General features: G+C 46.2%; 1 protein-coding gene across 4 annotated transcripts in view; it reads left to right on the forward strand.

Moving 5' to 3' along the window:
- Pax5 (paired box 5) overlaps positions 1-26,267 on the forward strand; it is a 193,244-nt gene that overhangs the window by 92,240 nt on the left and 74,737 nt on the right. For all 4 annotated transcript variants that reach the window (XM_048783361.1, XM_048783364.1, XM_048783362.1 and 1 more), the window contains one exon: positions 13,406-13,535. In XM_048783361.1, the coding sequence (XP_048639318.1) occupies positions 13,406-13,535 (130 nt within the window). The remainder of the gene's footprint in view (positions 1-13,405; positions 13,536-26,267) is intronic.

Genomic DNA, 26,267 nt, shown 5'->3' on the forward strand with positions numbered 1-26,267 from the left:
GGCTGTGATGGTCTGGAAGGAGTAGAACATCTCAGAGGCCCAAGCAGAGGGAGCCACCGACTCCTCAGGATAAATAAGGAAGGCAGCGCCGGGCAATAAATTAAGTCCGGGTTTGAGTGGGTGCCTTGGAGGATTTGCGGCCTTCTAGTCTCGTGATTTAGCTATTTGATTTAGTCGGGGGACTAGGCCTCATGCTGAGGGAGCTGCCAGCGTGGAGAGGAGGGGACAGAGGACGAGGGTGGTCACAATGATGCTGGGCATCCAATCTGCTGCACCCACACGATGCGGGCTCCTGCGAGCACTTGCCCGCACACTCTCTTGCTTGCTCTCTCTCTCTCTCTCTCTCTCTCTCTTTTTTGACACAGCTGTGAAGTCCCATTTTGATCAGTGTTGATAGCTTATGAATTCCAAAATTGACAAAATTTACAGAAAAATGAGGATAATCCATCTTCCTTAGCAGCCTGTCAGGAGCTGGCCATACTTCATAATCTCCAATTACAGATGCTGTTTTCCGACATTTACATGCAGATATTAGAACCAAATGAAAATGAGAAACAAAGAGAGAATGGAAATGCAGCTATTTATATGTATAAAAGACAAACAGGTAAATTTGAGACATTTAGATTGGATTTGGGGGTCCCTCTAGGAGGCTGGAAAGAGACAGCCTTGGCAAGTGGGGTTTGAGAACAAAATGGGAAGACACGTGGCCTCAGTAGGGCTGCCTGTGGTCCGGCAGTTTGGGTTAAAGATGAATCAAGCCTGTCCCAACAACTGGGGATGCTTGCCTGGGAGTGGGGGGCTACATATAAGGACTCCCCCAGGACTCTAAGGGGCCCCTGGGGACCACCATGGCTCACTGCACCATCAAGTTCACATATACTTCACAAAAGGGTGAGTTTAGATTCTTTCACATTTAACGATAATGATTTTTTTAAATGGTGGTGATGGAATCTGCCTTTGGAGTCAGCTTTTCCTCCAAGGCAAATTTCAAAAAAGTTGGCATATTCTGGTGACAAATTGCATAAACTCCCCCTGACATGGGGATTCAGGAAGGTGCCCCTGCTTGTTGTCAGAAGGACTCTGGCCAGGTGCACAGGGAGTTGCACCAATAAACTTTTAAAATGGGATATAAATAATAAAATTAATGGGGGGAGAAGGAGCCCTGATAGATGGATCATCCCGGCTTCCTTCTCGAGGCTAGTCTGGCTGAGAGAGGAGGGCCTGGGAGGAGGCTCTGTAATGAAAATGTTCTTCCCATAAAATTGAAGGGAGAACAGGCTTGTTGCCCTCGCAGCTGTATGTGGCACTGGCTTCTGGAAAGCCAGGGATATTAATTAGCACTGCTTTGGATTAAACTCTCCCAACCATGTCGGATGGTACGATTTTTCTCTTTGTGAGCTTGACACGGGGTGGCAAGGAGAAGCCTGCCTGGATTTTCCCAGCTTCTTGTTTCACTGAATTTGTCTTTTATTTGGGGGCTCAAACCTCTTCCCCTCCTGGAAGTGAAAATGAGATACTTTGGGGTTTTTCCAGGACAGTTGGGCAGAGGGAGGCTGTTTTGTTGGTCCAGCACACACGACGGAGATGGTTGGACAGGGAGATGTGAGCATCTCGGTTGCCTTTGGCTTGATGGCTTTTGTTTGTGTGTAAAGCCTTTTCTAGCCATCAGTTTTATGTTGTTTGAGGTTTTATTTGTGGGAGAGAGGTGAAGGAAATAAAATCAGGAGGCTGAATTAATATATGAGTGTATAGGAGGGAGAAAAATGAATAGTTAAAAATCAAACTCAAATAGAGCCTTCAGGAGAAGTGTGTTTGTTTACATGTATAGTCTCAAGGCAAATGGCTTGCTTGTTTAGGTAAATTATAGGTATTAGCACAAAAAAATGATTATCATGCTTTGTTTCCTGGTCTGAAGTGCAAGCTTCATGGAATTAACACTGCAAAATGCAAACACATTTCCATAATGAAAAGCAGAGGTTCTTAAACAAAGTTAACCTTGATTAAAAGGCATATAAGCAGTGAACTGTTTCCACTTGCTAGTTTTCTCTCTTTTATGAACATTCTCTAAAATCCGGGCGTACCCAGAAGAGCTAAAACCTGAGACTAGCATTGACTTCCTTTTAATTTCTCATCTTTCTAAAAGCCAGAATGTCACCTTCGGTAAAGAACAGAGAGGGCTTGAACCAAGCCATGAGTCAGAAGCTTGATTTTTCCAATGGTGCGAACAATGCCACATGTCACCCTTTATTTCTTTATTGTTTCCCACTAATGTTAATGCTGGCATTCAATCTGGGGATGGCTGTCCTCTGAGTTTATCATATAGGAGCTCTCTGCATAAAATGAGAAGAATAAAGGATAAAAATCAACACCATCCATGGCTGAACCAATCTGGAAGCTTTTTCTAGAATATTGGTTCTTGAGCCAGGATCTAATTAATGGATAGATAAGATAGGGACCAAGAGAGGGAGAGAGTACTCATCAGGGTGGGCATGGGGAATGACTTTAAGCAAGGATTCAGAGTTAGGAACAGGCAGGTTATCTGAAGATTAAGATGTGGGAAGATGCACCTGGTACAGCAACTGGGGTCCCCCTCTGGGCTCTATCACTTAGGAGACAATTTAGAATCAAGACAAAGAGCTCAGACTTTGGCAGAACTTGAGCTTCACCCTGCTTTGTGACTTACCCAAACCTCAGTGACCTATCTCTAAACCTCAGTGTTCTCACCTTCTAACTTGATGGGGCAAGTCATAGTGGCAGAGAGAGGTGGTTCAGAGTGCCATCCATGACCTTGGACTTTGGGGTCATACTGCTGGGGAGTTATTTGAACACATTCACATTATTTTGATTCTTTGTGCCTCATTTTCATTGTCTGTAAATGTGAGTTAGTAACACCCCATAGGGTTGTTGTCAAGATTAAATGAATAGTGGGCTGGGGTTGTGGCTCAGTGGTGGAGCGCTTGCCTCACACGTATGAAACACTGCATTTGATCTTCAGCATCACATAAAAATAAATTTAAAAATATAAAAAGGTATTGTGTTCATCTACAACTAAAAATATATAAAAAGATTAAATAAATTTATGTACCTAGGACTGTCCCCAGAATTTAGGACACATCCAGTGAATGCAAGCTTTTTCATTGTGATTAAGGTGTGAGAAGGTTTATTTGAGGGCTGTTGGAGTCTTCCAAATTGCAGATGGAAGAGTCTGAATTCATCACGAAGGCCTGCCCCAGCCTTCTTTTTTTGGAGGTTTCTGGGAATCTTCAGTGACAAAGAAGGTACTCCTTCCCCAGGGGGTCTTTGCAGAGAGCACCCCCTTTACAAAGTTTGTTCTGACAAGGAGCAGAAGAGACAGAGAGGTGGCCTTTGGCCTGAGGGGAGAGATAGAGATAGAAATAGAGATAGAGTAGCTGTTTCGAGAAGCAATGAGCTCCCCATCATAGCGACACACATTTGGTGGGTTTTAAGCATCAGGTAAAGATTAGCCTGTATGATCCCTGAACTCCTTTGGGTCCCTGAGATTTGAGGCTTACCAAATTTTTATAAGAGGCCAGGGCAAGAAAATGGCCTCCTGATTAGTCATTGCTGGAAAAGTTTCTCCTCAACAGAAACCACAGTATTTGACTCCACTTCCCTCCCTGAAGGCTTCTCCTGCTTTCCCACACTGTTGGGGAACCTTCTGGGGTATGCTACAAGGGGACCTGCAGGCCGTACACAGAACAGGTGTTGGGGAGATGAGTCATTTAAACTTTGCACATCTCTTCCTGGAGACCCCTCGATTCTACTGCAAACCCTTTTGATTCAAGCCTGGTCACAGGTCTGGAGAACCAAAAGAATAGAGAACATGACTCATCCATGCCCAGGGTACTTGCGGATGAGTAAAAACACCTTGACATCGTCTATCCTCTCGGTGATCCCAGGAAGCACCTCTGATACCAGGCCATAGTACCTGTCCCAGTCACTTAGTTCCACAGGCATTGATCGAAGCAGGCATTGCTGTCACAAGGATGAGGGAAACACAGCTTCTCCTTATAAAGCTCACACTCTTTAGGGGACCCTAAACAGTATGCAATGTAGAGTGACAGATTAGTAGACATCTGCAAACTCAGTTGTTTTAGGAAAACAGAGGAGAGGAAATCATGGAGGACTTCCTGACAGAGCGAGGCCTTTCAGAACCCTTGGCAATTCTTCCCCTTTGTTAATGTGAACAGTAATGCTTTGAGGATGATGGAGTACTTTTGCAAGAGATAGTCATCATCCTTCCATGCTAAATCTGTGTTTTTGCTTTGTTACTTTTTTATTTTTTGGGACTGGGGATTGAACTCAGGGGCTCTCTACCACGGCTGGGCTACATCCCTAGCTCTTTTTATTTTTATTTTATTTTGAGACAGGGTCTCGCTAGATTGCCCAGGCTGGCCTTGAATGAATGGGTGATCTTTCTGCCTTAACCTCCAGAGTAGCCAGGATTTTGGGTACTTTGTCACTTTTTAAAAAATAAATATAACTTTTTATTCTGAGATAATTGTAGATTCACATGTAGTTGTAAGACAACATACAAAGAGATCCCATGTACCCTTTGCCCCGTGTCCCCCAATGACATAATCTGGTGAAACTGTACTCAGTAGTACAATTGGACTGTTGACAGTGATAGACTCAGGACTCAAAGCAGTGCCATCACAAGGCTCCCTCCTGTCATCCTTTGCAGTGGACTTTTTAAAAGTGCCTTTCTTTTTTTTTCTTTTTCTTTCTTTCTTTCTTTTAATCTATCTGGCCCTGGGAACTCAAAAAATGGAAAGAAAAAGCCCTGCCCTCCAGACTTGACATTCACTCCCTATTTGCCTTCTCTTGACCTTTTGAGGACGATTGTATGTCCCCAGGTTACAAATGAGAAAAGGAACCTAGAACAGGAAGGAGCCTGCCTACTATCACCTACCACGAACTTGGCAGAGTCAGACTTGACCTCCGTCCTGCTTGCCTTAGTGGGCTCCCTGCCTCCCCTGATGGCTGCCAGATCTCTGGATTTGGGGGCTTGGGATAGAGAGCAAAACCTTCACCAACCCACAGGGTGAAGCCTAATCCTGGACTGAGGCTGCGCCAAAGAGAGCCCAGTGCTCAGGGTGGGGACCCTACTCTGACTTTAGTGAGGTGTCGGAGTCAAGAGGGCCCTGGCAGTTCTGAGCCATGAGTTAATGTCAAGTGGAGTCACTGAGGCCTGGGCGGGGAGGGGTCTATCCAGGTTGCCCCGGAGACCTAGGCAGAGCCGGGTCTCCAGGCTCCCTGTCAACCCATCTAATCCTGTGATCAAGACAGGGCTACTCCCTCACGTACTTTTCCAGGTGTAGTGTTTGTATATCCAGGGTTAAAAATGTGGACCATGGCTCCTTCTGGCCTCCGCCTAGCAGGAGCAGTAGAGTTGGGTCTGCGGCTAGCCTGCTTCCCTGAAGGAGGACGTCCCACTGAAAGTGTGTGAGCTTTACCCTTAGGGCCTGTGGTGTAGTCATCTCTGATTCTAGCTCTGCCTCTGGGGCTGGGGACTGGCGCTGAGCTTGGCATCTGCACACCTGGGCTCCCCTCTCTGAGCTCTGTTTCTGCATCTGCTCCCACCCCAGGATTCCCAAGGACGTCAGGTACCTGCAAGGACGTTGCCAACTGGAAAGTGCTAGGCAGACAAGAATCTGACGCGTGCTGTGTTTGAAACTTTGGAGTCCCTGAAGATGCAGGGGGCCTGGCGCTGGAGGAGCAGGGCAGGGGCACAAGGAAGAGAAGGTCAAGAGCAAACTCCTGGCTGACCTTGACCTCTTGGATTCTCTCATTATCCCACAAGTATTTGTGGACCACCTATGAGTGCCAGCAAGAGCGGCCGCGAGTCAAACATGGGCTGGCTGGGTTTTTTTTTTTTTCTTTTTTTTTACTTTAATTATGGAAACTCTGAAAGGAGATGAAATACTAGTCTAATCCCCTCACCCGGATGCAACAGTTACCAACTCCAGTCTTGTTTCACCCATACCCCAGATCTCTCTGTACTCCACTTTACTTTTGAATGAATTTATTGAAGTATAATTTTATACCATAATATTCACTCATTGTTAGTGTGCAAGTCAGTGGCTTTTAGTAAATTTAAGGCGTTGTGCAACTATCACCACAGTCCAGGGTTAGAACAGTTCCTTCTCGCTAGAAAGATATTTTGTTCTAGTTTATAAGTTAATCCCTGCTGCCACCCCCAGATTCTACCCGCCATTGCTCTACTCTCTATATCTGGAGATTGGCCATGTCTGGACCGTCCATATAAGTGGATGTCATTGCTACCTGGCTTCTTTCACTTATCAGAGTGTTTCTGAGGCCCATCCATGTTGAGGCCCATTGACGTTGTGATGTGTATCCTTTGCACTTTTGATTAGAATTCCGTTGCATAGCTACACCACATTATGTTAATTGCACTGTATTTTGAAGCAAACTCCAGACATTGTGTCACTTCATCTGTAAATATTTTGGAATGAATTTTTAAAAGACAAGACCATTTAAAATACATAATTGTTGCTGGGTACAGTGGGGCACACCTGTAATCCCAGTGGCTTGGGAGGCTGAGGTAAGAGGATTGCAAGTACAAAGCCAACCTCAGCAACTTTGCAAGGCCCTAAGCAACTTAGCAAGATCCTGTCTCAAAAAAAAAATTATATATATATATATATATATATATATATATATATTTTTTTTTTTTTAAAGGGCCGGGAATGTGGCCCAGGGGTTAAGCACTCCTGGATTCAATCCCCAGTACCAACAATAAATAAATAAATAAATAAATAATTGCAATATCATTATCACACCTAAAAAGTTAGCAGATCCCTTAATGTCATAAAATACTCCATCAGTATTCACATTTCCAATTGTTCCATTTTATGTCGTGATGGTTTTTACAGTCTGTTTGCCTGAATCGGGGTCCATGTTGTAACAGATTGATGTGTCCAGTCTCCTTTAACCTATGGACTCCCCTCTGACTCTCTTACCTTTCATTTCATTTGTTGAAGATGGAATCCACACCTTATATGGCCATTGATAGTGGCAAAGAGGATCAGCAGTAGAAGGGACTTACAGATCATTGAATGGAAGTCCCCACGCAGGTGGGAAGCAGTGAGGGGAGGGGCCTGGGGGCAGATCCTTCTGCTTCCTCAATCTTGGTCCCCAGGCCTGAGGACCCTCCACCTTACTCCAGCCTCTACCTCCTCTGGGTAGGTGTGCAGGGGGCTGGTGTCTGGTCCTCAGGATGGGAGTGGTTGGCCTGGCTCTGGACAGGTTCCTAAGGGCCACCCACGGCTGGGCGTTGTGTCTGGAGGAGCCCAGCAGGTGATGCGGAGGCCTCCAGGCCAGGAGGCCATCTGAGTCGATGGCCCCACTGTCCCGATGCCGGTCCCGATGCCATGCACTCCTTCTGTGGTCCTCCTTCTCACGTGTCTGTTTCTTCTCTCCTCCATGCTGTGGCAGTGGTGCCCCGTGCTGATGGGACAATACTTGGTGCAGCCCCAGGCAGCCCTTTTCCAGGTAATTTCCTAGGGACCCAAATGATGCCCAGTGTGCACTTTCCTGGGGCACGTGCCTCCCAAGTCCTTTGTGAGGATTCTTGAACATCTCACGTTGCATAGTTTGCAAACAGCACTGAGATTCTCCGAGCTCCCACTCATAGGAGGAGGCAGCTAGGAATTAGGATTAAAATACCATTTTACTCTTTCTTCCCTGTGTGGCTTTCTCACTGGAGCTGGCCTTGCTTGCTTCACACAGGTGAGAAAGGGGCTAAGCCCTGGCTGTGACCACTCCTATCCCAGTGTTCTTTCTAATGCTGGGTATAGATTATACATGACATGAATAAAAGTTAACTAAGGAAGTCCATCCCATCTCCATTTTTTCACATTGGGAAAGAGACCCTGAGTATCCTCTTGACTGATGTTCGAGAGAATAAAGCTTTCCATTAACTGGAACATGGTATCTATGAGGGGGCTGGTGATCTTGACCTTGACCTTGAGGCCTTATTGGACTCTGTGGTGGTAGGCAGAAGAAGTTGTATCCCAATTGGTAGCATTGAAAGGGGTGGTCTGTGAATTGCTGACCTCAGTTCATTTCTCTTCCTGAGTCAGGAGCAAGGACAGCCACAGGGGTCCCTAATGAGAAGAGAGCAGAAGCCCCAAGATGATATCCTAAGAAAGAGCCCCAAGGACTCAGAGCACTAGGACACAGCTACTGTGGGATACAGCTACTGCCTGTAACTGTTAGTTGCTGGGGTGGTGGTGGGTGGGATGGGACAATGCTCCCAAGGGTATAGGCATACTGACACCTTTTGCAGGGTGACTATGCATTTCTCTGCCCCACATTGGCCAGCCCGTGGCTTCCCAAGTAGCTATGAGGAATGCAAGTAGATTGCTACTGTTAGCAGGAGAAGAGGCACCCACAACGCCTTCTCTACTCTCTTCTCTATTTTTTTCTCTTTCTTCCTTCTTGCCCATCTTTCTTTTTCTATCATTCGGTCTCACCCAGCTTCCACTTTCCCAAAGGCCTTGAGGTGGCCTGCAAAATAAGCTATTACGTGTATTTAAATGAGTTAAGTGTGAAAAGAAGTTCAGAAATTATGTAAAGAGGAAGATCACTGTACCAGGAGTCAGCAGTGATATGATCATGGTGGTTGAATTTGACAGAGTTTCCTGGCAGCAAAGCAAAAAGGGATATGCAGTGGTTTCTAAAGTTCTTGTTGTTCAGTCAGAAGCAAATTAACAATTCATCAAGGGGAAAAACCCCCCTTTTTTTCTGGTACTGAAATGCAGAAGTGATTGATGAAGAATCTGAATATTCTAGTGGGCAGTGTCTGCAGAGGTTTTAAAACACATCCTTTGGTCAGGTGCAGTGGCGCATGCCTGTAATCCCAGTGGCTCGGGAGACTGAGGCAGGAGGATGACAAGTTCAAAGCTGGCCTCAGCAACTTAGTGAGACCCTATCTCAAAATGAAAAATGAAAAAGGGCTGAATGTGGCTCAGTGGTTAAGTACCCCTTCGTTCAATCCCTGGTACCAAAATACAAAACAAAACAAAAAGAACATAATCTTTGTATGGTCCTTTTCTTTTCATAACAAATGTTGAATGCCTAATATTCCATCACATACCAGAGAAGACACTTCCCCAGAGTCTAATTTTGGACAGGGACATTGTTTTCCAGTCACTTGACTTGATGAGGGGTAGAGGTGAGAGGGGGGCAGAAGATGTTGGCATATCACTCAGAACTATTGTCCAAATACCTTCCAATTAATTCTTGAGAGCTGTGACTTATATAGTGCTACTGGGTCATTCATTCAACAAACACATTGGGACCAGTATGTTCCATGTTCTCAAGGCAACCTGGAGGGAGACAGACAAACAGCCATTATGTGTGATGGGAAGTATGATAAAGGAGGTCTTTCTGGAAAATATCACCAAGTGTGGAAGCAGAGTGAGAGGGTAGTTACTTATTTTTAGGGCTATAGGGCCAGGAATGTCTTGGAGGAGGTGACATTTGTGCTGGGTTTTGCAGACAGTATAAGAGTTCTCTCAGTGACTGAGGTGGGTTTCCAGGCTGAGGCAGGACAGGTCCTGGCGTGCCTGAGAAGCCTCTGGTGCAGTAATGCTCTGGGGAGCTCCCGACATTGGAAAGATGCAGTTGCCTTTAAAAAAAAAATCACTGGCAGCTCCAAGGGTTAGACAGTGATGAGGATTTGGGGAATAATTGGGCAAAATGAAATGACAGCATCCCCTGGCTCATGCAGGTGCAGAGCTGTAGAATCCCATCAATGAGGAGGGGCTGGGCTTCAGGCAGGACTGGCCAGGTGGTGAAGTGGGAGGACAATGACAAGGGGCATCTGAGGCCTCATTCCAAGTCCCCCAAGCCACAGCTCTTAGGGAGGTTTGCTTTACCTGCTGGGAGCTGGTGGTGGTTGAGTCTGGAGTTTTTGGACCTCCCCAGGTGTGTGTCGCACAGTTGAAGATGTCCTGTCTTGAAGAGATGATCCAAACCCAGCCGCTGGAGTGACTGGATGAACTTGGATACTGAACTTATTGACTAAAGCAAAATCAAATAGCAATTTCCATCTGGAAAGTAAAGACACTCTGAGGTGGGGTAGATGGTCCCTTCTGCGGTTCTCCATGGCGTTGGTGCCGCGTCTTTGGGGGAAGCAGACTTTCCCTTGAAGATCATACCAGAGAGGGGAGGCTGGAGGCTGGGAAGGGAGCAGACCTGGGATGGGTGGGGAGGGCGCAGGTGCGCTGACTTGAGGCTGGGGTGCCGCCCGGCTCTGAGGGAGCACTCACTCACTGCGCATCCACGTGTTCATGTGCACTCCTTGCGGCCAGATCCCAGTTGTCTACCTTTCCACTTTGACCCTTTATACTTCCGCCCTCTCCAGCTAGTGCATGTGTCCTGTCTGTGGGTCACTCCTGTCCCATCACCTCGGAGCCTTCTTCTAGTTGTTCTCAGCCTGGTTAGGGATTGCTCATCCCAGGGTAAAAACAGCCTGCCCCAAGACCTTTCGTGACCACTCCCTGCCCCGTGAGAATGGCTCTGTGCGTTTATTTTTCTTGGCTGGAATTTCTGGGGGCCATGTGTCTTTTCTCTTGGGATTTGTCCAAGAACAGGTCTGGTCTCACAGCCCATGTAGAACACAAGAGGGTTGAATACTGGAAGGAGCACAAATCCACTATGCTCAGGCCTTCAGCAGGGTATCTGGGAACCCATCCTCAGGGACCCAGAAACTCTAGAAGATGCCACCTGAGAGCCTTGCAGAGGTGTTTTGACCTCCATCTTTGCAGTGCACTAAAGGAGCTGCTTCCGGTGAGCTTCACTTCCAAATTCATTGTTAGCAAATTAGGAGGCTAATGCCATGACCAAGTTCCATCCTACAGGAACCAAGTCTAGACAGTGACCTTTCCCCAACGGCTCCCTGCTGCATGCAATGAAGGCAGTGTTTTTCCAACACCGCTGGCCGTAACTTAGAGCAAGAAATGGAGTTTTATCTCCATCTAACACACATACAGCCACTGATATGTGCAACAAAGATTCATAAACCAGGTCTTGCCTTTTCTGCGTCTGAGAGCCTTGGATATTTTCTGTTCTATTCAATTTTCTTTTCCCTTAAAAAAATAGGTGGGACCACCATATTGATCTTCACTATCTCTTAATGAGTCAGGACCAATAGTAGTAAAATCATTAGGGTCATTGTCAAGACTATGGAGTTTGATGGACCCAGGTCGAATCCTGGCTCTGGGACCTAGAAACTGTGTGACCTCAGGCAAGTCACTTCCTTCTTATAAGAGTCTCAATTTCTCCATCAGTAAAATGGGGACAACGTAGGCTATTTCATGGGGCAAGTGTGAGGATGAGATGGGAGGACACAGGTAACGCTTCTGGTGTAGATAGAGTAAGTGGCTGATAAGCTACTGATGTACTGGTGAGGTTGCTGTCTCCGGTGCCAATGGGCAGGGCCAGCAGGTAGAGTGGGACTCGTGCCTCCCAAGTAATTGTAGTCAGGAAAGGCTGCTGGAGGAGGAGCCCTATATGAGCAGCTGGGGACAAAAAAGGTCCTCAGTCCCTCTTCTATGAAGGACAGGCTTGTGCCCAAGGACTTTTGGCTGGACCTAGAGCTGGCCACATTAGATGCCTTTCTTTTTGCATTTAGGTCTCTAATCCACCTGGGATTGATTTTTGTGTCTGGTGTAAAGATCCAATTTCTTTTTTCTCCTTGTTTCTGAATGGATAACCAGTTACCCCACACTGTTTATTAAAGAGTCCATCCTTTCCCTCTGATTTGTACGTCTCCTCTCTCATAGATCAAGGTTCCATATGTGCACAGATCAGTTTCTGGCCTCGGTTCTGTTTCATTGGTCTATTTATCTGTCTATGTGCCAATACTGCACTGTCTTAATTACTGCAGCTTCATAGTGATTCCTGATGTAGGTAGACCCGCCCTCTGGCCTTGTTCTTCTCCCTTAGAAGTCCCTGGGCTCACTTTGGGCCTGGGCTCTTCTCTACGTGTTTTTGGAATCAGCCTCTGCTGGAAGATGATGGATGAGCCCAGGGCATTCTGGATCAGCTGTCCTCAGGAAGCATCATCTCAGGGCTCCGGGGCCTGCAGCACCTTCTGGACACATGGCTGCCATCAACCCTGGTTGGCATTGAAGCTGCCTGGGAAGTGCTTTCTAACTGATTTACAGAGAAAAGTGCCAGGATCATGCCTGACCTGAATCCCTTCCGCCTGCCCCTTGCCCAGTGTCTGCTTTGGTTTCCCTCTGGTGGCTTAGTCCTTATCATCCTATCCCGGGGGGCCTGCAACCCCTTACAGAAAACTGCTTGCTTCTCTGTCCCTGTGTGCCAAGGACATAACCTTGGACACACAAGGATGTGTCCCCCATGGTAATGCCAAGGTCCTGGGAAGCTCCCTACACCAAAGCTTGGCAGGCATAGCCAAAGTCTTTGGCTTAAGTGTTTGCAAATGCTTTCTTTAACCAAAAATAGGCGTGGGGTTTGGTGAGAGGAAGGGATGCGTGGCTCATGCTTGTAATTTGATCTTCCTTGAATGGGAAGATGCAGTTTGGTATCTTCCCTGCTTCCTCTGGAGGCCATTCTGACACAACTTGGATGGCAAAGAAATGACTCTTGGCAAGCTCCAATTTCATGAAATGGCCTAAAGAAAGGAGCATGGCCACTGCACGGGGTTGGCATGGACTTGATGAGTGGGACTGTGCACCCCAGGGTTTCCAGCATCCAGGTGATTACATGCTTCTAGAATTTAAAACCATTTGCCAAACTGACTCAGAGAGCTTGATGTATGGGATTTATGGTAACAGTTTATGGTAACTCATCCCCTGAGCTGAGATTCTGCCTGTTCTAACATGCACGAAGCCCTTCGCCCCTTGGGCCTCAGTTTACCTGTCTGTGAAAGAGGGTCTAGCCCGGATGAGCTCCCAGTTTCTTTTAAACCCTTGTTTTTACAGTTCTATCCTGTGGAATAGAGAGCACAGAAATCAGACACACTGTTCTGACTGCTATTTATACCTGGCTTTGGTTACTGATATCTCCTTATTGGCATTGAGGGGGACAGATGTCTCTGGCTATTTAGGTCTGGGCCAGGGGAACCTGCAGGCCACAGGGTCTAACTTCTTGAGAAGTTGCCCTGACCCCCGCTCCCCTCTTCACCTGGGGACCGTTGTTACTTCTGGACAACTCTCCTTCTGTCGAGCCGAATCCATCCTTTCAACGCCAGAGGAATCATGAGCCCCTGTGGGCCTCAGCACAAGCATGGACTAGCCCAGCTGAGTGGCTCAGCCCAGAACATGGCGGTGGCATCTGATTAGGGGGCTTCAGAACGGGGGTGCTAAGGTGTCTCTGCTTCCTCTTTCAGACCACCGAGTATTCAGCCATGGCCTCACTGGCCGGAGGACTGGACGACATGAAGGCCAACTTGACCAGCCCCACCCCCGCAGACATCGGGAGCAGCGTGCCGGGCCCACAGTCCTACCCCATTGTGACAGGTGAGGGTAACTGGGGTGAGGGGAAGAATGGCTTCTTGGTGCTTTTAGACATGACTGGCCATTTACTTTAATGAGGTTATGAGGTCCTGAAACAGGTCAGGGGGAGACTGCTGGGGCCGCAGTTTTGGCTGTGATGAGACATAATTGTACATTGTTCTCAAAGAGAACAAAAAAAAAAATGGGGTGGGGAGTGCCTGTGAGTGGGGTCAAGTGTTCAGAAGTCTGGGATTTATCCCTCTCCTAAGCCAGGCAGCCCTGCTTGGTGCCAGCTTCAGGGAGGGGTGGAACCCTTCACAGGCGGCATTTTGATTTTCTAGACAGGGGATGAGTCAAGGAGGCCAGAGGCTTAGGCTGGAAGATGCTGGGTAGGTGCCAAGCAACTGCCTTCTTGGAAGGCCCAAGGTAGCCAGGATGTTCACTGTCCGTGTGAAGATTGAGTCTGGGGCTGGGGTATAGCTCAGTGGTTGAGCACTTGCTTAGCATGAGCCAAGTTCTTGGGCTCCATCCCCAGAAGGCAAAGCAAAAGAGTTTGGCCCTTCCACTCATAACTGGACTTGTGCCTGCCTCTTTCTAGCTGTGCAATCTCAGGTGAGTCATGTAAGAATTCTGGGCTGTGGTTTTCTGATCTGTATGATGGGAATAGCAAAATCCTGCTGCCCAGGGCTGCTGCGAGGATGAACACGTTCCTGTGTATAAGGTGCTTTGACTCTTGCCTGGCACACAGTAGGTACCCAAGAAATGGAGCTAGTGTTACCCCTCTCTGAACCCTTTTATGTGGCCTGTCACTGTTGGGCTTGTTGCTGCAGAGGACCCCTCTCCATAACTCCATCGCTCTGCCCTGTGGAACCCCAGGAACAGGCTCAGTGGCCATCTCCAGGGGGTTGCCCAACCTGGCAGGTAGGAAATACAAGTGGACAGTGGGGGACTGATGGGCTGCCCTTGGGCTTGAGCACTGGGTGGGGGTTTGGCCGGATCTCCCCACAGGCTGGTGTGCAGAACACAGTGAGTAGTGACAGAGATGAGGAGTTCTCAGATGTGCAGGTGGGCTGTGCGTGCATCAGGGATGCTGAGAACTAGATCTGGGTTGGAATTTTAGGACTAGGGATGGGCGAGACAGGAACTTAGTCCCAGGCATGCCTTAGGCCAGAGCAGCCAGGCAGGGAGGGCCAGCTGAGGCCTGAACCTGAAGGCCAGTACTGGGGCTCAGGCTGAAATAGTTAGAGCTCTGTTTGCAGGTCTGGGTACCAGATGGTAGTCAGATGGGCTGGCAAGAGTGACTTGGTCCCAGTGCACCTGAGGTGGGGTGGAGCCTGCAGTGCAGCTGAGCTGTGGGTTGGGAGAGGTGAGCAAAGGGGTAGGGAGCCAGGGAGCTTCAGTCCAAGTGAACTTTTACACAGACGTTGAATGAGGTCTTCTCTGCTGGTGTCAGCAGGGTCCATGACAGGACTTTTCACAGCATCCCATTTTGCCCAATTTAAGGGGTAATTAGAAGAGTGAGAGCTGGCTCCCAGTCCCCCAAAACCTGATCCTTATTCTTTTCAAGGAAGCACAATTAGGGAGGTGGGGGTGGGAGAGTGGAAAGAAGACTGGACCAACTCGTAATAATCGTCACTGTCACTTCCTTGAGTGCCTACTGAGAGCTAGTCACTCTGCTAAGTGAGTGTTTTTTTACCCTCAGGAGAACCCTGGGAGGTGGGTCCTGTTAGAAGAATGTCTGTTTCTTGCCTAAAGAACCAGGACAATTGAATATTTTGGCTAAGGTCTCAAGGAGTGATCAGTGGCACTGCAGTGGACACCAGGGATTGTGCAGCTGTCCCCTCTACCACACAGGGGTAATCTAGGGACCCATCCTAGGGCTGCCACTTCCTTGCTGTCTGCCTTTGGAAAACTGAGCCTCAGTTTTCCATCTGTGAAATGGTCCTGGTCTCTCAGGGTCCTTCTGATGATGAAATGAGATCCCAGGGTGACCGCACCACAGAGAGAAGGCTTATGATTAGAACTGGGGTTCAACAAAAAAAGAGAACTGGGGATCATGGGGAATTTGGGCTTAGGCAAGTCACAAGAAGACTTTACATCTGTTTGTGCACATCCTTGTGGATAATAATCCACTGAACCGAGGCCGAGGACTCCTTTCTGAGGTGCTTGTCTATAGAAGTGGCCAGCTAGTGAAAAGAATCATCTATCACATAGATATGTCTAATTGCCTCACATAGGGCTTTAAGAAAATTTGAGCCACACTTAAAAAATAATATGAATTTCTGGCTTCCCTTAAAAAATTAGAAGAGCAGTTCCACTGGGCCACCTCCCACATGGCCATGGGATATTAGTGTCAGCAGCAGCGGCCTCTCAGGACAGGCCTGCACAGCCCTCAGCCAGCAGCTCCCACTTTATCCTGCAATCCCAACCTGGAGAAGCACTGGAGTTGAACAGCCCTGACCTAGAAGGTTGGCGCTGAGGGCAACGGGTGGGTTAAGTGTCCTGGCGCCTGCAGAGGGTGCAGCAGGCCTAGGCAGCAAGTCTGGGTGTGGATTGTATTTTCAGGTAAACCGATGACCAAAGAGCCTTCATATCTTAAAGTCACATAATCGAGTAGGAAAAGACTGTAAGTATCCCAAAGTCATAAATATGCTTAATTTTGAAGAATTAAGAATAATCTATTATCAATATAATCACTAGGTTTCTTATAAGCAAACAATAGCATAATAGGGAAAAAGAGCTCATCAACAACAACAAAAAATAGAGAATACTTAGGAATAAACTTAAACTCCACTGAAGGACATAAATGGAGAGATGTTGTTTGTTCTTAGACTGAAAATCATGAAGATGTCCATTTCCCCTAAGTAGTCTTTTAGTTCAAAGCCATCTCAAACAAAATATTAACGGATTTGGGGTAGGAGGCTTTGTCCAAATGATGTTAAATATTGGATACATAATTACTCTAGGATAGTTAGAAAAATTCTGCAATTAAAAAAATGGGTAGAAGCCCTAGAACAGTTAAAAAACATACAATAAAGCTCCAATAACTGAAGTTGTTCTTGAAAGTAAAATTTCAGACAAATAATGGACCTGAGTAGAGAGTCCAGAAACAGATCCAAATATATGTAGGTGTTTATAAATGCAGCCTATTGGACCCCTACCTCACTTTTGTTTGGAGGAGTACTGGGGATTGAACTCAGGGGCACTCAACCACTGAGCCACATACCAGCTCTGTTCTGTATTTTATTTAGAGACAGAGTCTCACTGAGTTGCTTAGCACCTCACTTTTGCAGAGGCTGGCTTTGAATTCATGATCTATTGCCTTAGCCTCCCAAGCTGCTGGGATTACAGGTATGTCCCATGGTACCTGGCTACTTCACTCTTTATATCAAAATAAATGGTTGTTGAGGTGATGGATATCCTACTTACCTTGATTGGATCATTACACATTGTACATGTGTATCAAAATACCACAGTGCATCCCGTAAGTATGCATAATTATATTAATTAAAACAAAAAACTTCAAGTTGATCAAAACTTTAAATGGAAAAAATAAACTAGGGAAAAACATAAGGGAAAATATTTATAATCTTAGGAAAGGCCTTTAAAAAATATGTTATAAATAGGGGCTGGGGTTGTGGCTCAGTGGTAACTCGCTTGCCTAGCATTCGTGACGCACTGGGTTCGATTCTCAGCACCACATACAAATAAATAAAATAAAGGTCCGTCAACAACTAAAAAATATTTTTTAAAAAAATAAAGAAAAAATATAAATAACTGTTAAAATGGTGAATCTTTTGTATGTAGGTAAAAACACCAAAAGAAGTTGAGTAAAGTGGCGCACATCTGCAATTTCAGTTATTTGGGAGACTGAGGCAGGAGTTGAAATTGCAAATTCAAGGACAGTCTGGGCAAATTAGCAAGACCGTGTCTCAATATAAAATAAAAAGGACTGGGGTTGTGTAGCTCAGTGGTGGAGAGGCCCTGGGTTCAATCCTCAGTACTGCACAAAACCAAACTAAAACAAAACAAAACATCCAAAAGACAACAAACAAAATTGGGGGGCAAAAAGTAGAACACAGGTAAGAAAGAATTTCCTTAATATGCAAAGAACTTTTAAGAATGATTAAGAAAAAAAAAGTCAGTAGAAAAGCCAGGCAAAGTGTATGTATAGGTAATTCAATGGGAAAAAATGCAGATGCCCCAATAGTATATAAAAATGCTGTGGATCTGATTCATAATTTTAATGCTGCAAATTAAAATAATCATGAGACACTTAAAAACAATACCATTAGCTTTTTAAAGATTAAGGTTTGGTGTTGGAAAAGGTATGAGAAACATATTTTTTGTATATACTGTAATAGGAGTATAAATTGATGTAATTTCTTATGGGAGGGAAACTTGTAATAACTACCAAATTTTTCAATATACATACCTATTCTCTGACCTAGAACTTTTATATGCATTTTAAGGAATTCTTCTCACAGATATATTCACACAGGTGCACAATGATATCTACATATGTATAGTAGTCATGAAATTATCACAATAACAAATAAATAGAAACAATATAACCTCTATCAATAGGAGCTGGCTAACTAAATTATGACTTTTTTATACAATAAAGTACTATGAAACCATCAAAAATAAGTAGAGCTATCTGTACAGACATGAATAAATGTCTGAGATACATATTTGAGTAGAAGTGAGCATATGCTAAGTATGCTCCCATTTATATAAAAGTATAATACAATATTATAATATAGAGACAGTGCAAAATATAATACAAAAATTATATTGTGGTTAATGGAACCATTATATGAACCCACAACACATATGCACACACACATGCACACACACACACACACACTATATCAAAACACTTGTACGTGATATTCGGTAGAAGATCTCTACACCCCTTCCTCTGCTTTATGGAGCATTGATCACATACTAAGGATAAATCAAGTTGGCATTCTCTACCCAGTCCCACCCAGAGTCCCCTTGGGATAGTGAATATTTACAATGTCTCTTTACTCTCCTGAAATTAAATTCATAAAGAATGTAGACTGTTTTCACATCTAATTTCAGATAAAACCAAAACAATGCCCGATGAGGTAAAGAAGAAATAAAAGCAACATTATTTATTATTAAGTAATATGTGTTTGATATGCATACCTTCTGAATGTCTAAACGCCGTGACATCATGGAGGGGCCTAGGGCTTTCCGCAAACACAGAAACACCACTGTGAATGCAGCCCCCTGACCAGACATAGGCAGGGGTGAGGATCAGGGGTTCGTGCCTGCCCATCCTGAGCAGGATTTCACAAATAGGAGAGGAACTCTTGGCAAAGTTCCTTGTAAGACAAAGGTTTGCTTGATTTACATGGTATAGTTGGTAGTTGCCTTCCTAGAAAAGTCAGAGTATATGAAGGCCATGGAAATTGCAAGTTCACACTTATATGTAAATGAAGTTCAGTTCTAGATTCGAATATTTGTAAATAGGTTTTTGTTGTTGTTTTACGCATCTGAATATTTGGCGGGACATGAGAACAGTGTAGGATGAAGGAAAAATTTTTATTGTATGGGACAGTTCCACTGCAGGCCAGCAAATGCCCCTCCATCATATAAAATTTCAAAGCACCCTCTAGGAAGCAGTTAGGTCCCATTGTGAATTGTTAAGACACCTTGAAGGACATCCCCTAAGAACTGTCGGGGGCTCCATGTTGCTACAGGGCACTTATTTAACCACCTGTGTTGGTGGCTGTGCTGAAGAAGTTCTTGCTGACGAGATTCTGAATCTATGAGGGGGACTATTCTAGCCCACTTCTGCCCTTCTTCCCACAAGACCCAGAGCATAGTGGCCACTTCTCCCCACAAGACCACAAGCTCAGCCCACAGCTCTACCTGGGGTCTGGGGTGGCAGGGTGGGAGGTAGGTATTCCCTGAGCTGCTCCATCCCAGTCCTCACACTCCACGCTGTCCAAGAAAGATGTCATTAGAGAGCAAGTCCATTTCTTACTACCATTTACATGACACATTCGATATTAAGTTCAACCCCTGCTCTACCAACTGGGGCCACGGTTCAGAAACTGCTCACCATTTGTGAACCGGTTCCTGTCCTGTCAGCAGTTTGGGCCTATCCTGATTGGGACTAATTATCTGCAGGTGTGACCTTGGGCCATAGGCCTGTTGATGGGGCATCCACTGTGCCTACCTGAGAGGACAGCAAGTGAGGCACCAGACTTCCTGCTTCTACCCACCTCCCCGATGGTCAAGGAGCTGGCAGTCTTGCCCCAAGCTGGGCTCATGTGATCTTTTCTTCAGAAGAACAAAGGACTGGTTTCAAGCCTGTGTCCTTATTGTTCTCTTCCCCTGGGAACCACATTTTTGCATTAGTAGATTGGAATGGCAGGAAGAGGCAGAGAGGCTTCCTTTGGTGCAACAAGACTAGAAGGCACTGGCCTAGTAGGTGACCCAGGCCCTGGAATCTGAGGCTTCCCATGGACACTGCCCACTTAAAGCAACAGAAACCATGCTATAGAGCAGCGGATGAGCACCTGCCAAGAAAGAGTGGTTACCAAATTCCCGAATCCTCCAGCTCTGATTTGCTCCTTTTCTTGGCTCAATATTTGGAGCCTCAATTTCCCAAATTTGAAAATCCAAGAAAGCACGCCTCTTTTGCCTTTTTTTTATCTGAGCAGTAGCTGAGGGCTGGAGGAAAGAGCACCAGACTACGAGTCCGAGGAATAGGTTTAAGTCTGGACTTTACCATCTAATAGGTCTTGTCTTTGGGTAAATTGATTGTTCTCTCTAAGTCTCATTGTTTCCCTACTCATGAAATGGGGATGGCAATGTCTGCCCCACCTGCCTCCCTTGGCTGTATTTGGGGATAAAGTAAGTCGTAGTGGGAGAAGGCTTGAGACCTGCGAAGTGGGTATCTGAGTGTGTGGGGGCAGCTGTAGGGGAGGATGGAGGGCTCAGAACTCAGTATAAGCACTTTCCACCCTTCCTTCAAGCTAATGTCCAGGGCCAGGGTGGGATGATCATGGGATCTGACTCTTCTTCATAACTGGGAAGTCTGAGGCCCAGAGAGGGGAGGTGGCCTGCTTAAGGCCACATTCAGTGAATTAGAGCTGGAACTGGAGTTCACCCAGGGCCCTGCCCCACCTCCCAGCCTGCTGCCATAAAAAGGTCAGAGGGATTTATATGAAATCCCATTCAAATTTCAGAAGGCATTTCTTTAAGCATGTCTCTGGAGTGGGAAGGCCACCCTGCCTGAACTTGAAGCCCAGCATGACCATATTCTATCTGGGTGATCTTGGATGAGTTATTAACTTCAGCCCAAGTTCCCCACCTGGGAAAGAGGACTCACACTCAAGTTGTCACAGCACCCTGTGAGGATTACGTGAGTGGTCCCTGAGAGGCTTAGGACAGTGGTGGTGTAGCGGGGAGGCACATGGTAAACACTCGATAGATAGTAGCAATTAGTACATTTCAGGCCCTGGTACCAAAAATTTCTTTACCGCTGTCTTGGGGGCATAAGACAAAGAGAAATTTACCTAGTGACAAATCTCTGTATGGGGATGCAGTCTCTTAGGGAGTCTTAAAGGGCCTGACCTTGCCAAGGTCCACAGAAAGTGTTCAGTCTTGGAGATTGTCAGGCCATCTGGCTGAGAGGAGGGGGAATGGAGGTCTGGGTGTGGTCCAGGGACTCTTTCCCACATATCCTAGTGTCTGTCATCAAGGGCAGGACACACAGCTGTGTGTTTGGGGATTTCTGAGAAACACTCCAAACCTGTGCAGGTGTTGCTTTTGGCCTGGGAACCCATGAACTCCAGGCCTTGGGGTGGTCTTCAGGACCAGCAAGGCAAGTTGGGCTGCACAGTGGGAGACCCTCAATCTGGCTGAATGGCCTTGGGGCTCTCCTAGGAGGCTTCCCACCCCTATGTGCTCGGCCTCCTCCATCCCGCTCTCCTCGGCCAGATGCCAGGCAGCTCTGAAGGGCCGTTTGTTCATCTTTCCTGTGAGGAGCGCCCCCTTTGACCCATTTTTATGAGCCTTTTTGAGGTGCATCAGATGCAACTAAATATCTTTTCCCTCTGAGTGAAGTCATAATAAATAATGAAAAGCAAGAGTAGGAGAAATGTCTACGTATCTAGGCTGCCACAAGGTGCGGCAAAAATTACAGTAAAAGCTCTAATACAGCTTGATAGCTGGAACCCAGTGGTTAACCTTGGAGCTTCCGCTGGAAGATGCTGGGGCACCTGAGCTGCTCCATGCATCAGAAAGGAAAGGTAATATCACTGGTGACTGTTTTTTGGCTTTCACTCTGTGCTTGGCTGGGACTACGATGGTGACCCAGGGAATAGCCACTGTCCTTACTGACCTTGACTGTTGGGGAAAGCCAGGCCACCTACAGTAAACACACAACAAACATGTAGAGTGACTTTATTTTGGCATGTGCTCTGAAGAAAATAAACTGGGGGAAAGAATTGCAAGAGGCTGGGGTTGAGGGGTGGTGGTGAATGGGGTGCAGCGGGGGTTGAAGTGGCAATTGATCTGAGATCTGAATAATGAGAGGCTTTGAGAAGATGTGGGGGAAAGGGATTCCTGGCAGAAGATACAGCCTCAGAAAATGCCTTTTAAATGTGTAAAGGAATGAATGAATGAGGTGCCTAAAGCTGCTGCCAGTTGGGCCCAGTCTGTAAATCAGGCTGTGGGGGCTCTTGGAGGCAGGAGACACCATAGAGGTTGGGTAGCCTCTTCACCCTGTCTGGAGTTCATTTCATATCAGGGCTTGGTTACCTCTAGTGATGGGGATCTCACTGCCTCAAAGGCAAAGAATCTGCAAGCAGTATTTACATGAAGCTGTTCTCAGTTTGATTTCCTTTCAACTGTGAGAGCAGAAACAGGTTCTTCAGTTAGCTCAACATCTATACTATGAATTCATGGACCCAGGCGCTGCCTAATATGACCCTCCTCCTGGCATGTGTCCCTAAGGCCCAGTCCAGAGGTTGTTTGGTCAGTGTAGCACTTTTAAAACATAAAAAAAATCAGACCTATTTCTTTAAAGATCAAAGAAATATCCAAATGTCCATCAGTAGGGGACTTATTAAGTAAAGAGTAGCTGATACATACCCTGGAGTAGCCTTGGACTAGAGAAAAGAATGAAGAAGCTCTTTATGACCTGAGTGGATTTTTTGATATACGTAATTTATGAAAAAAGCAAAGTACAGAGTAGTATCTACAGAAGGCTACCTTTTGTGTAATATAATATACTTTCAGACATTGCAAATACATATCTGTATTTGTGCAAGTTAAAGAAACTCTAGAAGAATCCTTAAGACCATGCTTAAGCAGACGGTGTGAAAGAGCACTTTTCACGGAATATCATTTACATTTTAAATTTCTGAACCATGTGAATGTGTCAACTACCAAAAAGTTATATTTAAATGTGCCTTAAAAAACAGATGATTTAACAAAAGACTGAAATGTCTAGTGTCTCTGGAAAACACAGAGGTCTTGTCCCTCTTGGGTCTACATGCCCATGTAACCCTACCAGGGGGAGACTGAGAAGTGGCTGCCTCCTTCAGATGCCCCATACAACATCCAGCCAGGCTCTTGCTTATTGACCAGCTAGCACCCTGGGCCATTTGCGTTTTTTGACCCAGCACAGTCCCATCGCCCCATCCTGTCTTGTCTCCTCTTACTCTCACTCCTGCCTGGCAGAAACCGTCTGTGTCAAGACGGGAAGGACTACCCAGCTGGCCCTGCCAGTCCCCGACTCCAGGCCTGTGTCAGGCTGTTCCGCCTGCTTGGAGTGGGTCTCCCTAGGATCAGCTCAGTGCATAAACTGTCAGAGCGGAACGCCTGGGACACCACGAGCAGAGTTCTCGGGATGTACAACAGCACAGCCTCTCCTCCCAGTGAGGTATCAACTCTCTCCAAAGTAAATGTCATGGGCCCTTTGCAACAGCAGTGGTCTGCTTCAGGGCATGCACTGGGCTGCCGCTAGAAAACATGATATCCAAGATTGGAACTCTCCCCTGAGACACAGGGCTACTTGCATTCCAGAACAATCCAGGGTGAATTCTATTGGCATTTGTTTTCCAAATGTTAAATAGATTCATAATGATAGAGTCTTAGATTCCTAGGAACCTGGATTTTGGAATGTTAGTGTTTGGGAGGGTACTCAGGGGTTCAGAAGTGCCAGAAGTCTGATCATTCTAAAGTCAAAATGGAATTCAAGCATCTCCATAATTAAAATGTACATCAAAGAAAATGATGATTTGCTTTCAGGTTAGCACAGTGTTCCCAAGAACTATTTGTTGAATAAATGAATTAATATTTGTGTGAAGTGCAGTGTCAATTAAAAAATATAATTTCAGCAGAAAGTACTCTACTCATTTCTGACCTTGTATTTTGTAGGATAAAAATAAACAAAACTGGATGGAGCTCCTCCTAATGCACTCATAGATTTTTTTACACTTGCAGGCAGCTTGGAGCCGACCTTTCCAAATAGCCTTCAAGCAGATCTCTGGGCCTCCAGCTTTCCCAGCCCCCCTGCTGTGATCCATCTTCCTAAAATAGCGATTTCATTAGCTTGTTCTCCTGGTCAGAGATCTCCAATGCCTTGTCATTGTCTGGAGGAAGAAGCGCCAAACAATAGCGCCTGGGTAGTTTGCAGAGCTGTTGCCATTCATCTTTTTTTTTTTTTTAATACCAGGAATTGAACCCAGGGGCACTTAACCACTGAGCCACATTTCCAGCCCTTTTTATGTTTTATTCTGAGACAGGGTTTCACTAAATTGCTGAGGGCCTCACTAAGTTGCTGAGGCTAGCTTTGAACTCGCGATCCTCCTGCCTCAGCTTCCTGAGCTGCTGGGATTACAGTTGTGGGCCACCACGTCCAGCCTTCATTCAGTCTTCCACTCAACTCACCACCCAAACTGAACTTCTCCTTCTTATTAGTTGAGACCAGGTCTTGAACGGGGGTGGAGTGTCTGCCCTCAACAAAATCAGTCTGACGGGGGCTGCGATGTGGATACATGTACAATCCAGAACAAAACAAAGCCAAAAAGAAAACCAGATATGCCCTGGAAGAGGCCAAGTGCTTCTTCCCACAGTGGAGGGAACCATGGCTCCCTCCATGGCTCTACCTTGGCTCTGAGGTTTGGGGAGGTTTGGGGAGGTTTGGGGAGGTTTGGGGAGGTTTGGGGAGGTCTGGGAGGAGGTAATGTCTAAGCTGCTCCAGGGAAAGCTATGCATTCTTGGCTTCTTTGCTTTGAAGTTTGGTTTGATCTCTCATCATTCCTCTTTATTTAAAATAATTGTTTTTTTAACCAAAAAAACCCCACATGGTCATTATAAAATAAGTTCCAGTTTTACAGAAGAGCATTAATGACCTGCGACTATACCCCTCATTCAATTCCTACCCATGCTGCAGATGTCGTCAGAGTTGACAGTTTGGTGAATGTCCCCCAGAGCCTTTCCTATGCAGAAGGTTCCATGCACCAGGTTATACACAGATAATTTATTTCCCACACATGGGTTCAAACTCTGATGTTTTTTAATTTTTAAAACACGTGCTTCATAGTTTACAGACACTAAACTGTCAGGCAGGATCTTTGTTCTCTCTAAAGATGTGGATGAACCACCAGGGACTTTTCTTTAGTAATACATTGGGCTTGACCCATATCCTCAGAGCTACAGGGTGAGTCCCTCTTAGCATTTGATCCACAAAGCTGCAGACAGAGGAGGACAGGCCCAGGAAGGAAAGAGGGCAGGGAACTTTGTAATCCAAGGGAGGTCTAAGGCTGCTGACTTGGAGCCACTTGGGGTCTGGCTGCTGCCTCCTTGGTGCTCAGGGCTGTGTGGGGAGAGATAAGGAGAAGCCATGGGGAGGCCAGCTTCAGTTTAGTGCAAAGGAGAAATTCTAAACAGTGGGAGCTTTCTGAGAGCTAAATGGGCTGCTTCCAGAGACAATAATGATGATAGCTAATGTTTATTGAGCATTTGTTATGTGTTTTGGGTCATTTAATTCTTTACTCTTGGAAACATAGGTACTATTTTTGTCCAACTAACAGGTAAAGGAAAATGCCTGAGTTCACCAGCCAGTAAGGGGAAGGTATGGTTTTCTCCAAATTCCAGCACCGACCTGTTAGTAGTGAGCTCTGCATCGTGGCAGGAACCCAAGCACAGCTCTCTCACATTCCCTTGAAGCACAGCTAGGCTGGTCTGGGTGTGGAGGGGGTCCTGTGGAAGCTGATTGGACTGCCTAATCTCTGTATGGACTCCGGATCAGACTGTCTGACTTTGAACCCCTGCTCTGCCACTTAGGAATGGGTGACCTCTGTTTCTCAACTGTTAGTGTCTGAGCCTCCAGTTCCTTATCCATAAAATGGGGATAGAACTTTGTTATGTGGATTAAATGAGTTGATACTAAGGGCACTAAGCATCTTCCTGGGCTACTTAAAAATCTGGAGCTCAGGAAAACAGCCTGAGGCAGAGCCAGGCTTGGGTCCTCACATCTCAGGGTGAGGGACAGCTGGCAGGGGCCGGGGCTCTTCCACTGTTCTGGATTCTCCACTGGCCTCCTGTCATAGTTTCTAGCTGCTGCTGTAACAGATGACCACTGTAAAACTACACGGATTGGTTATCTGACAGCGTGGGAGGTCAGAAGTCCTCAAATCAGGATGTCCATAGGACTGCGTTCCTTCCAGAGGCTCAAGGGAGACCCTGCTGTGTGCCTTTGCC

The sequence above is a fragment of the Marmota marmota genome, unplaced genomic scaffold (genome assembly GCF_001458135.2).
Source record: "Marmota marmota marmota unplaced genomic scaffold, marMar, whole genome shotgun sequence".
Classification (NCBI taxonomy): domain Eukaryota; kingdom Metazoa; phylum Chordata; class Mammalia; order Rodentia; family Sciuridae; genus Marmota; species Marmota marmota.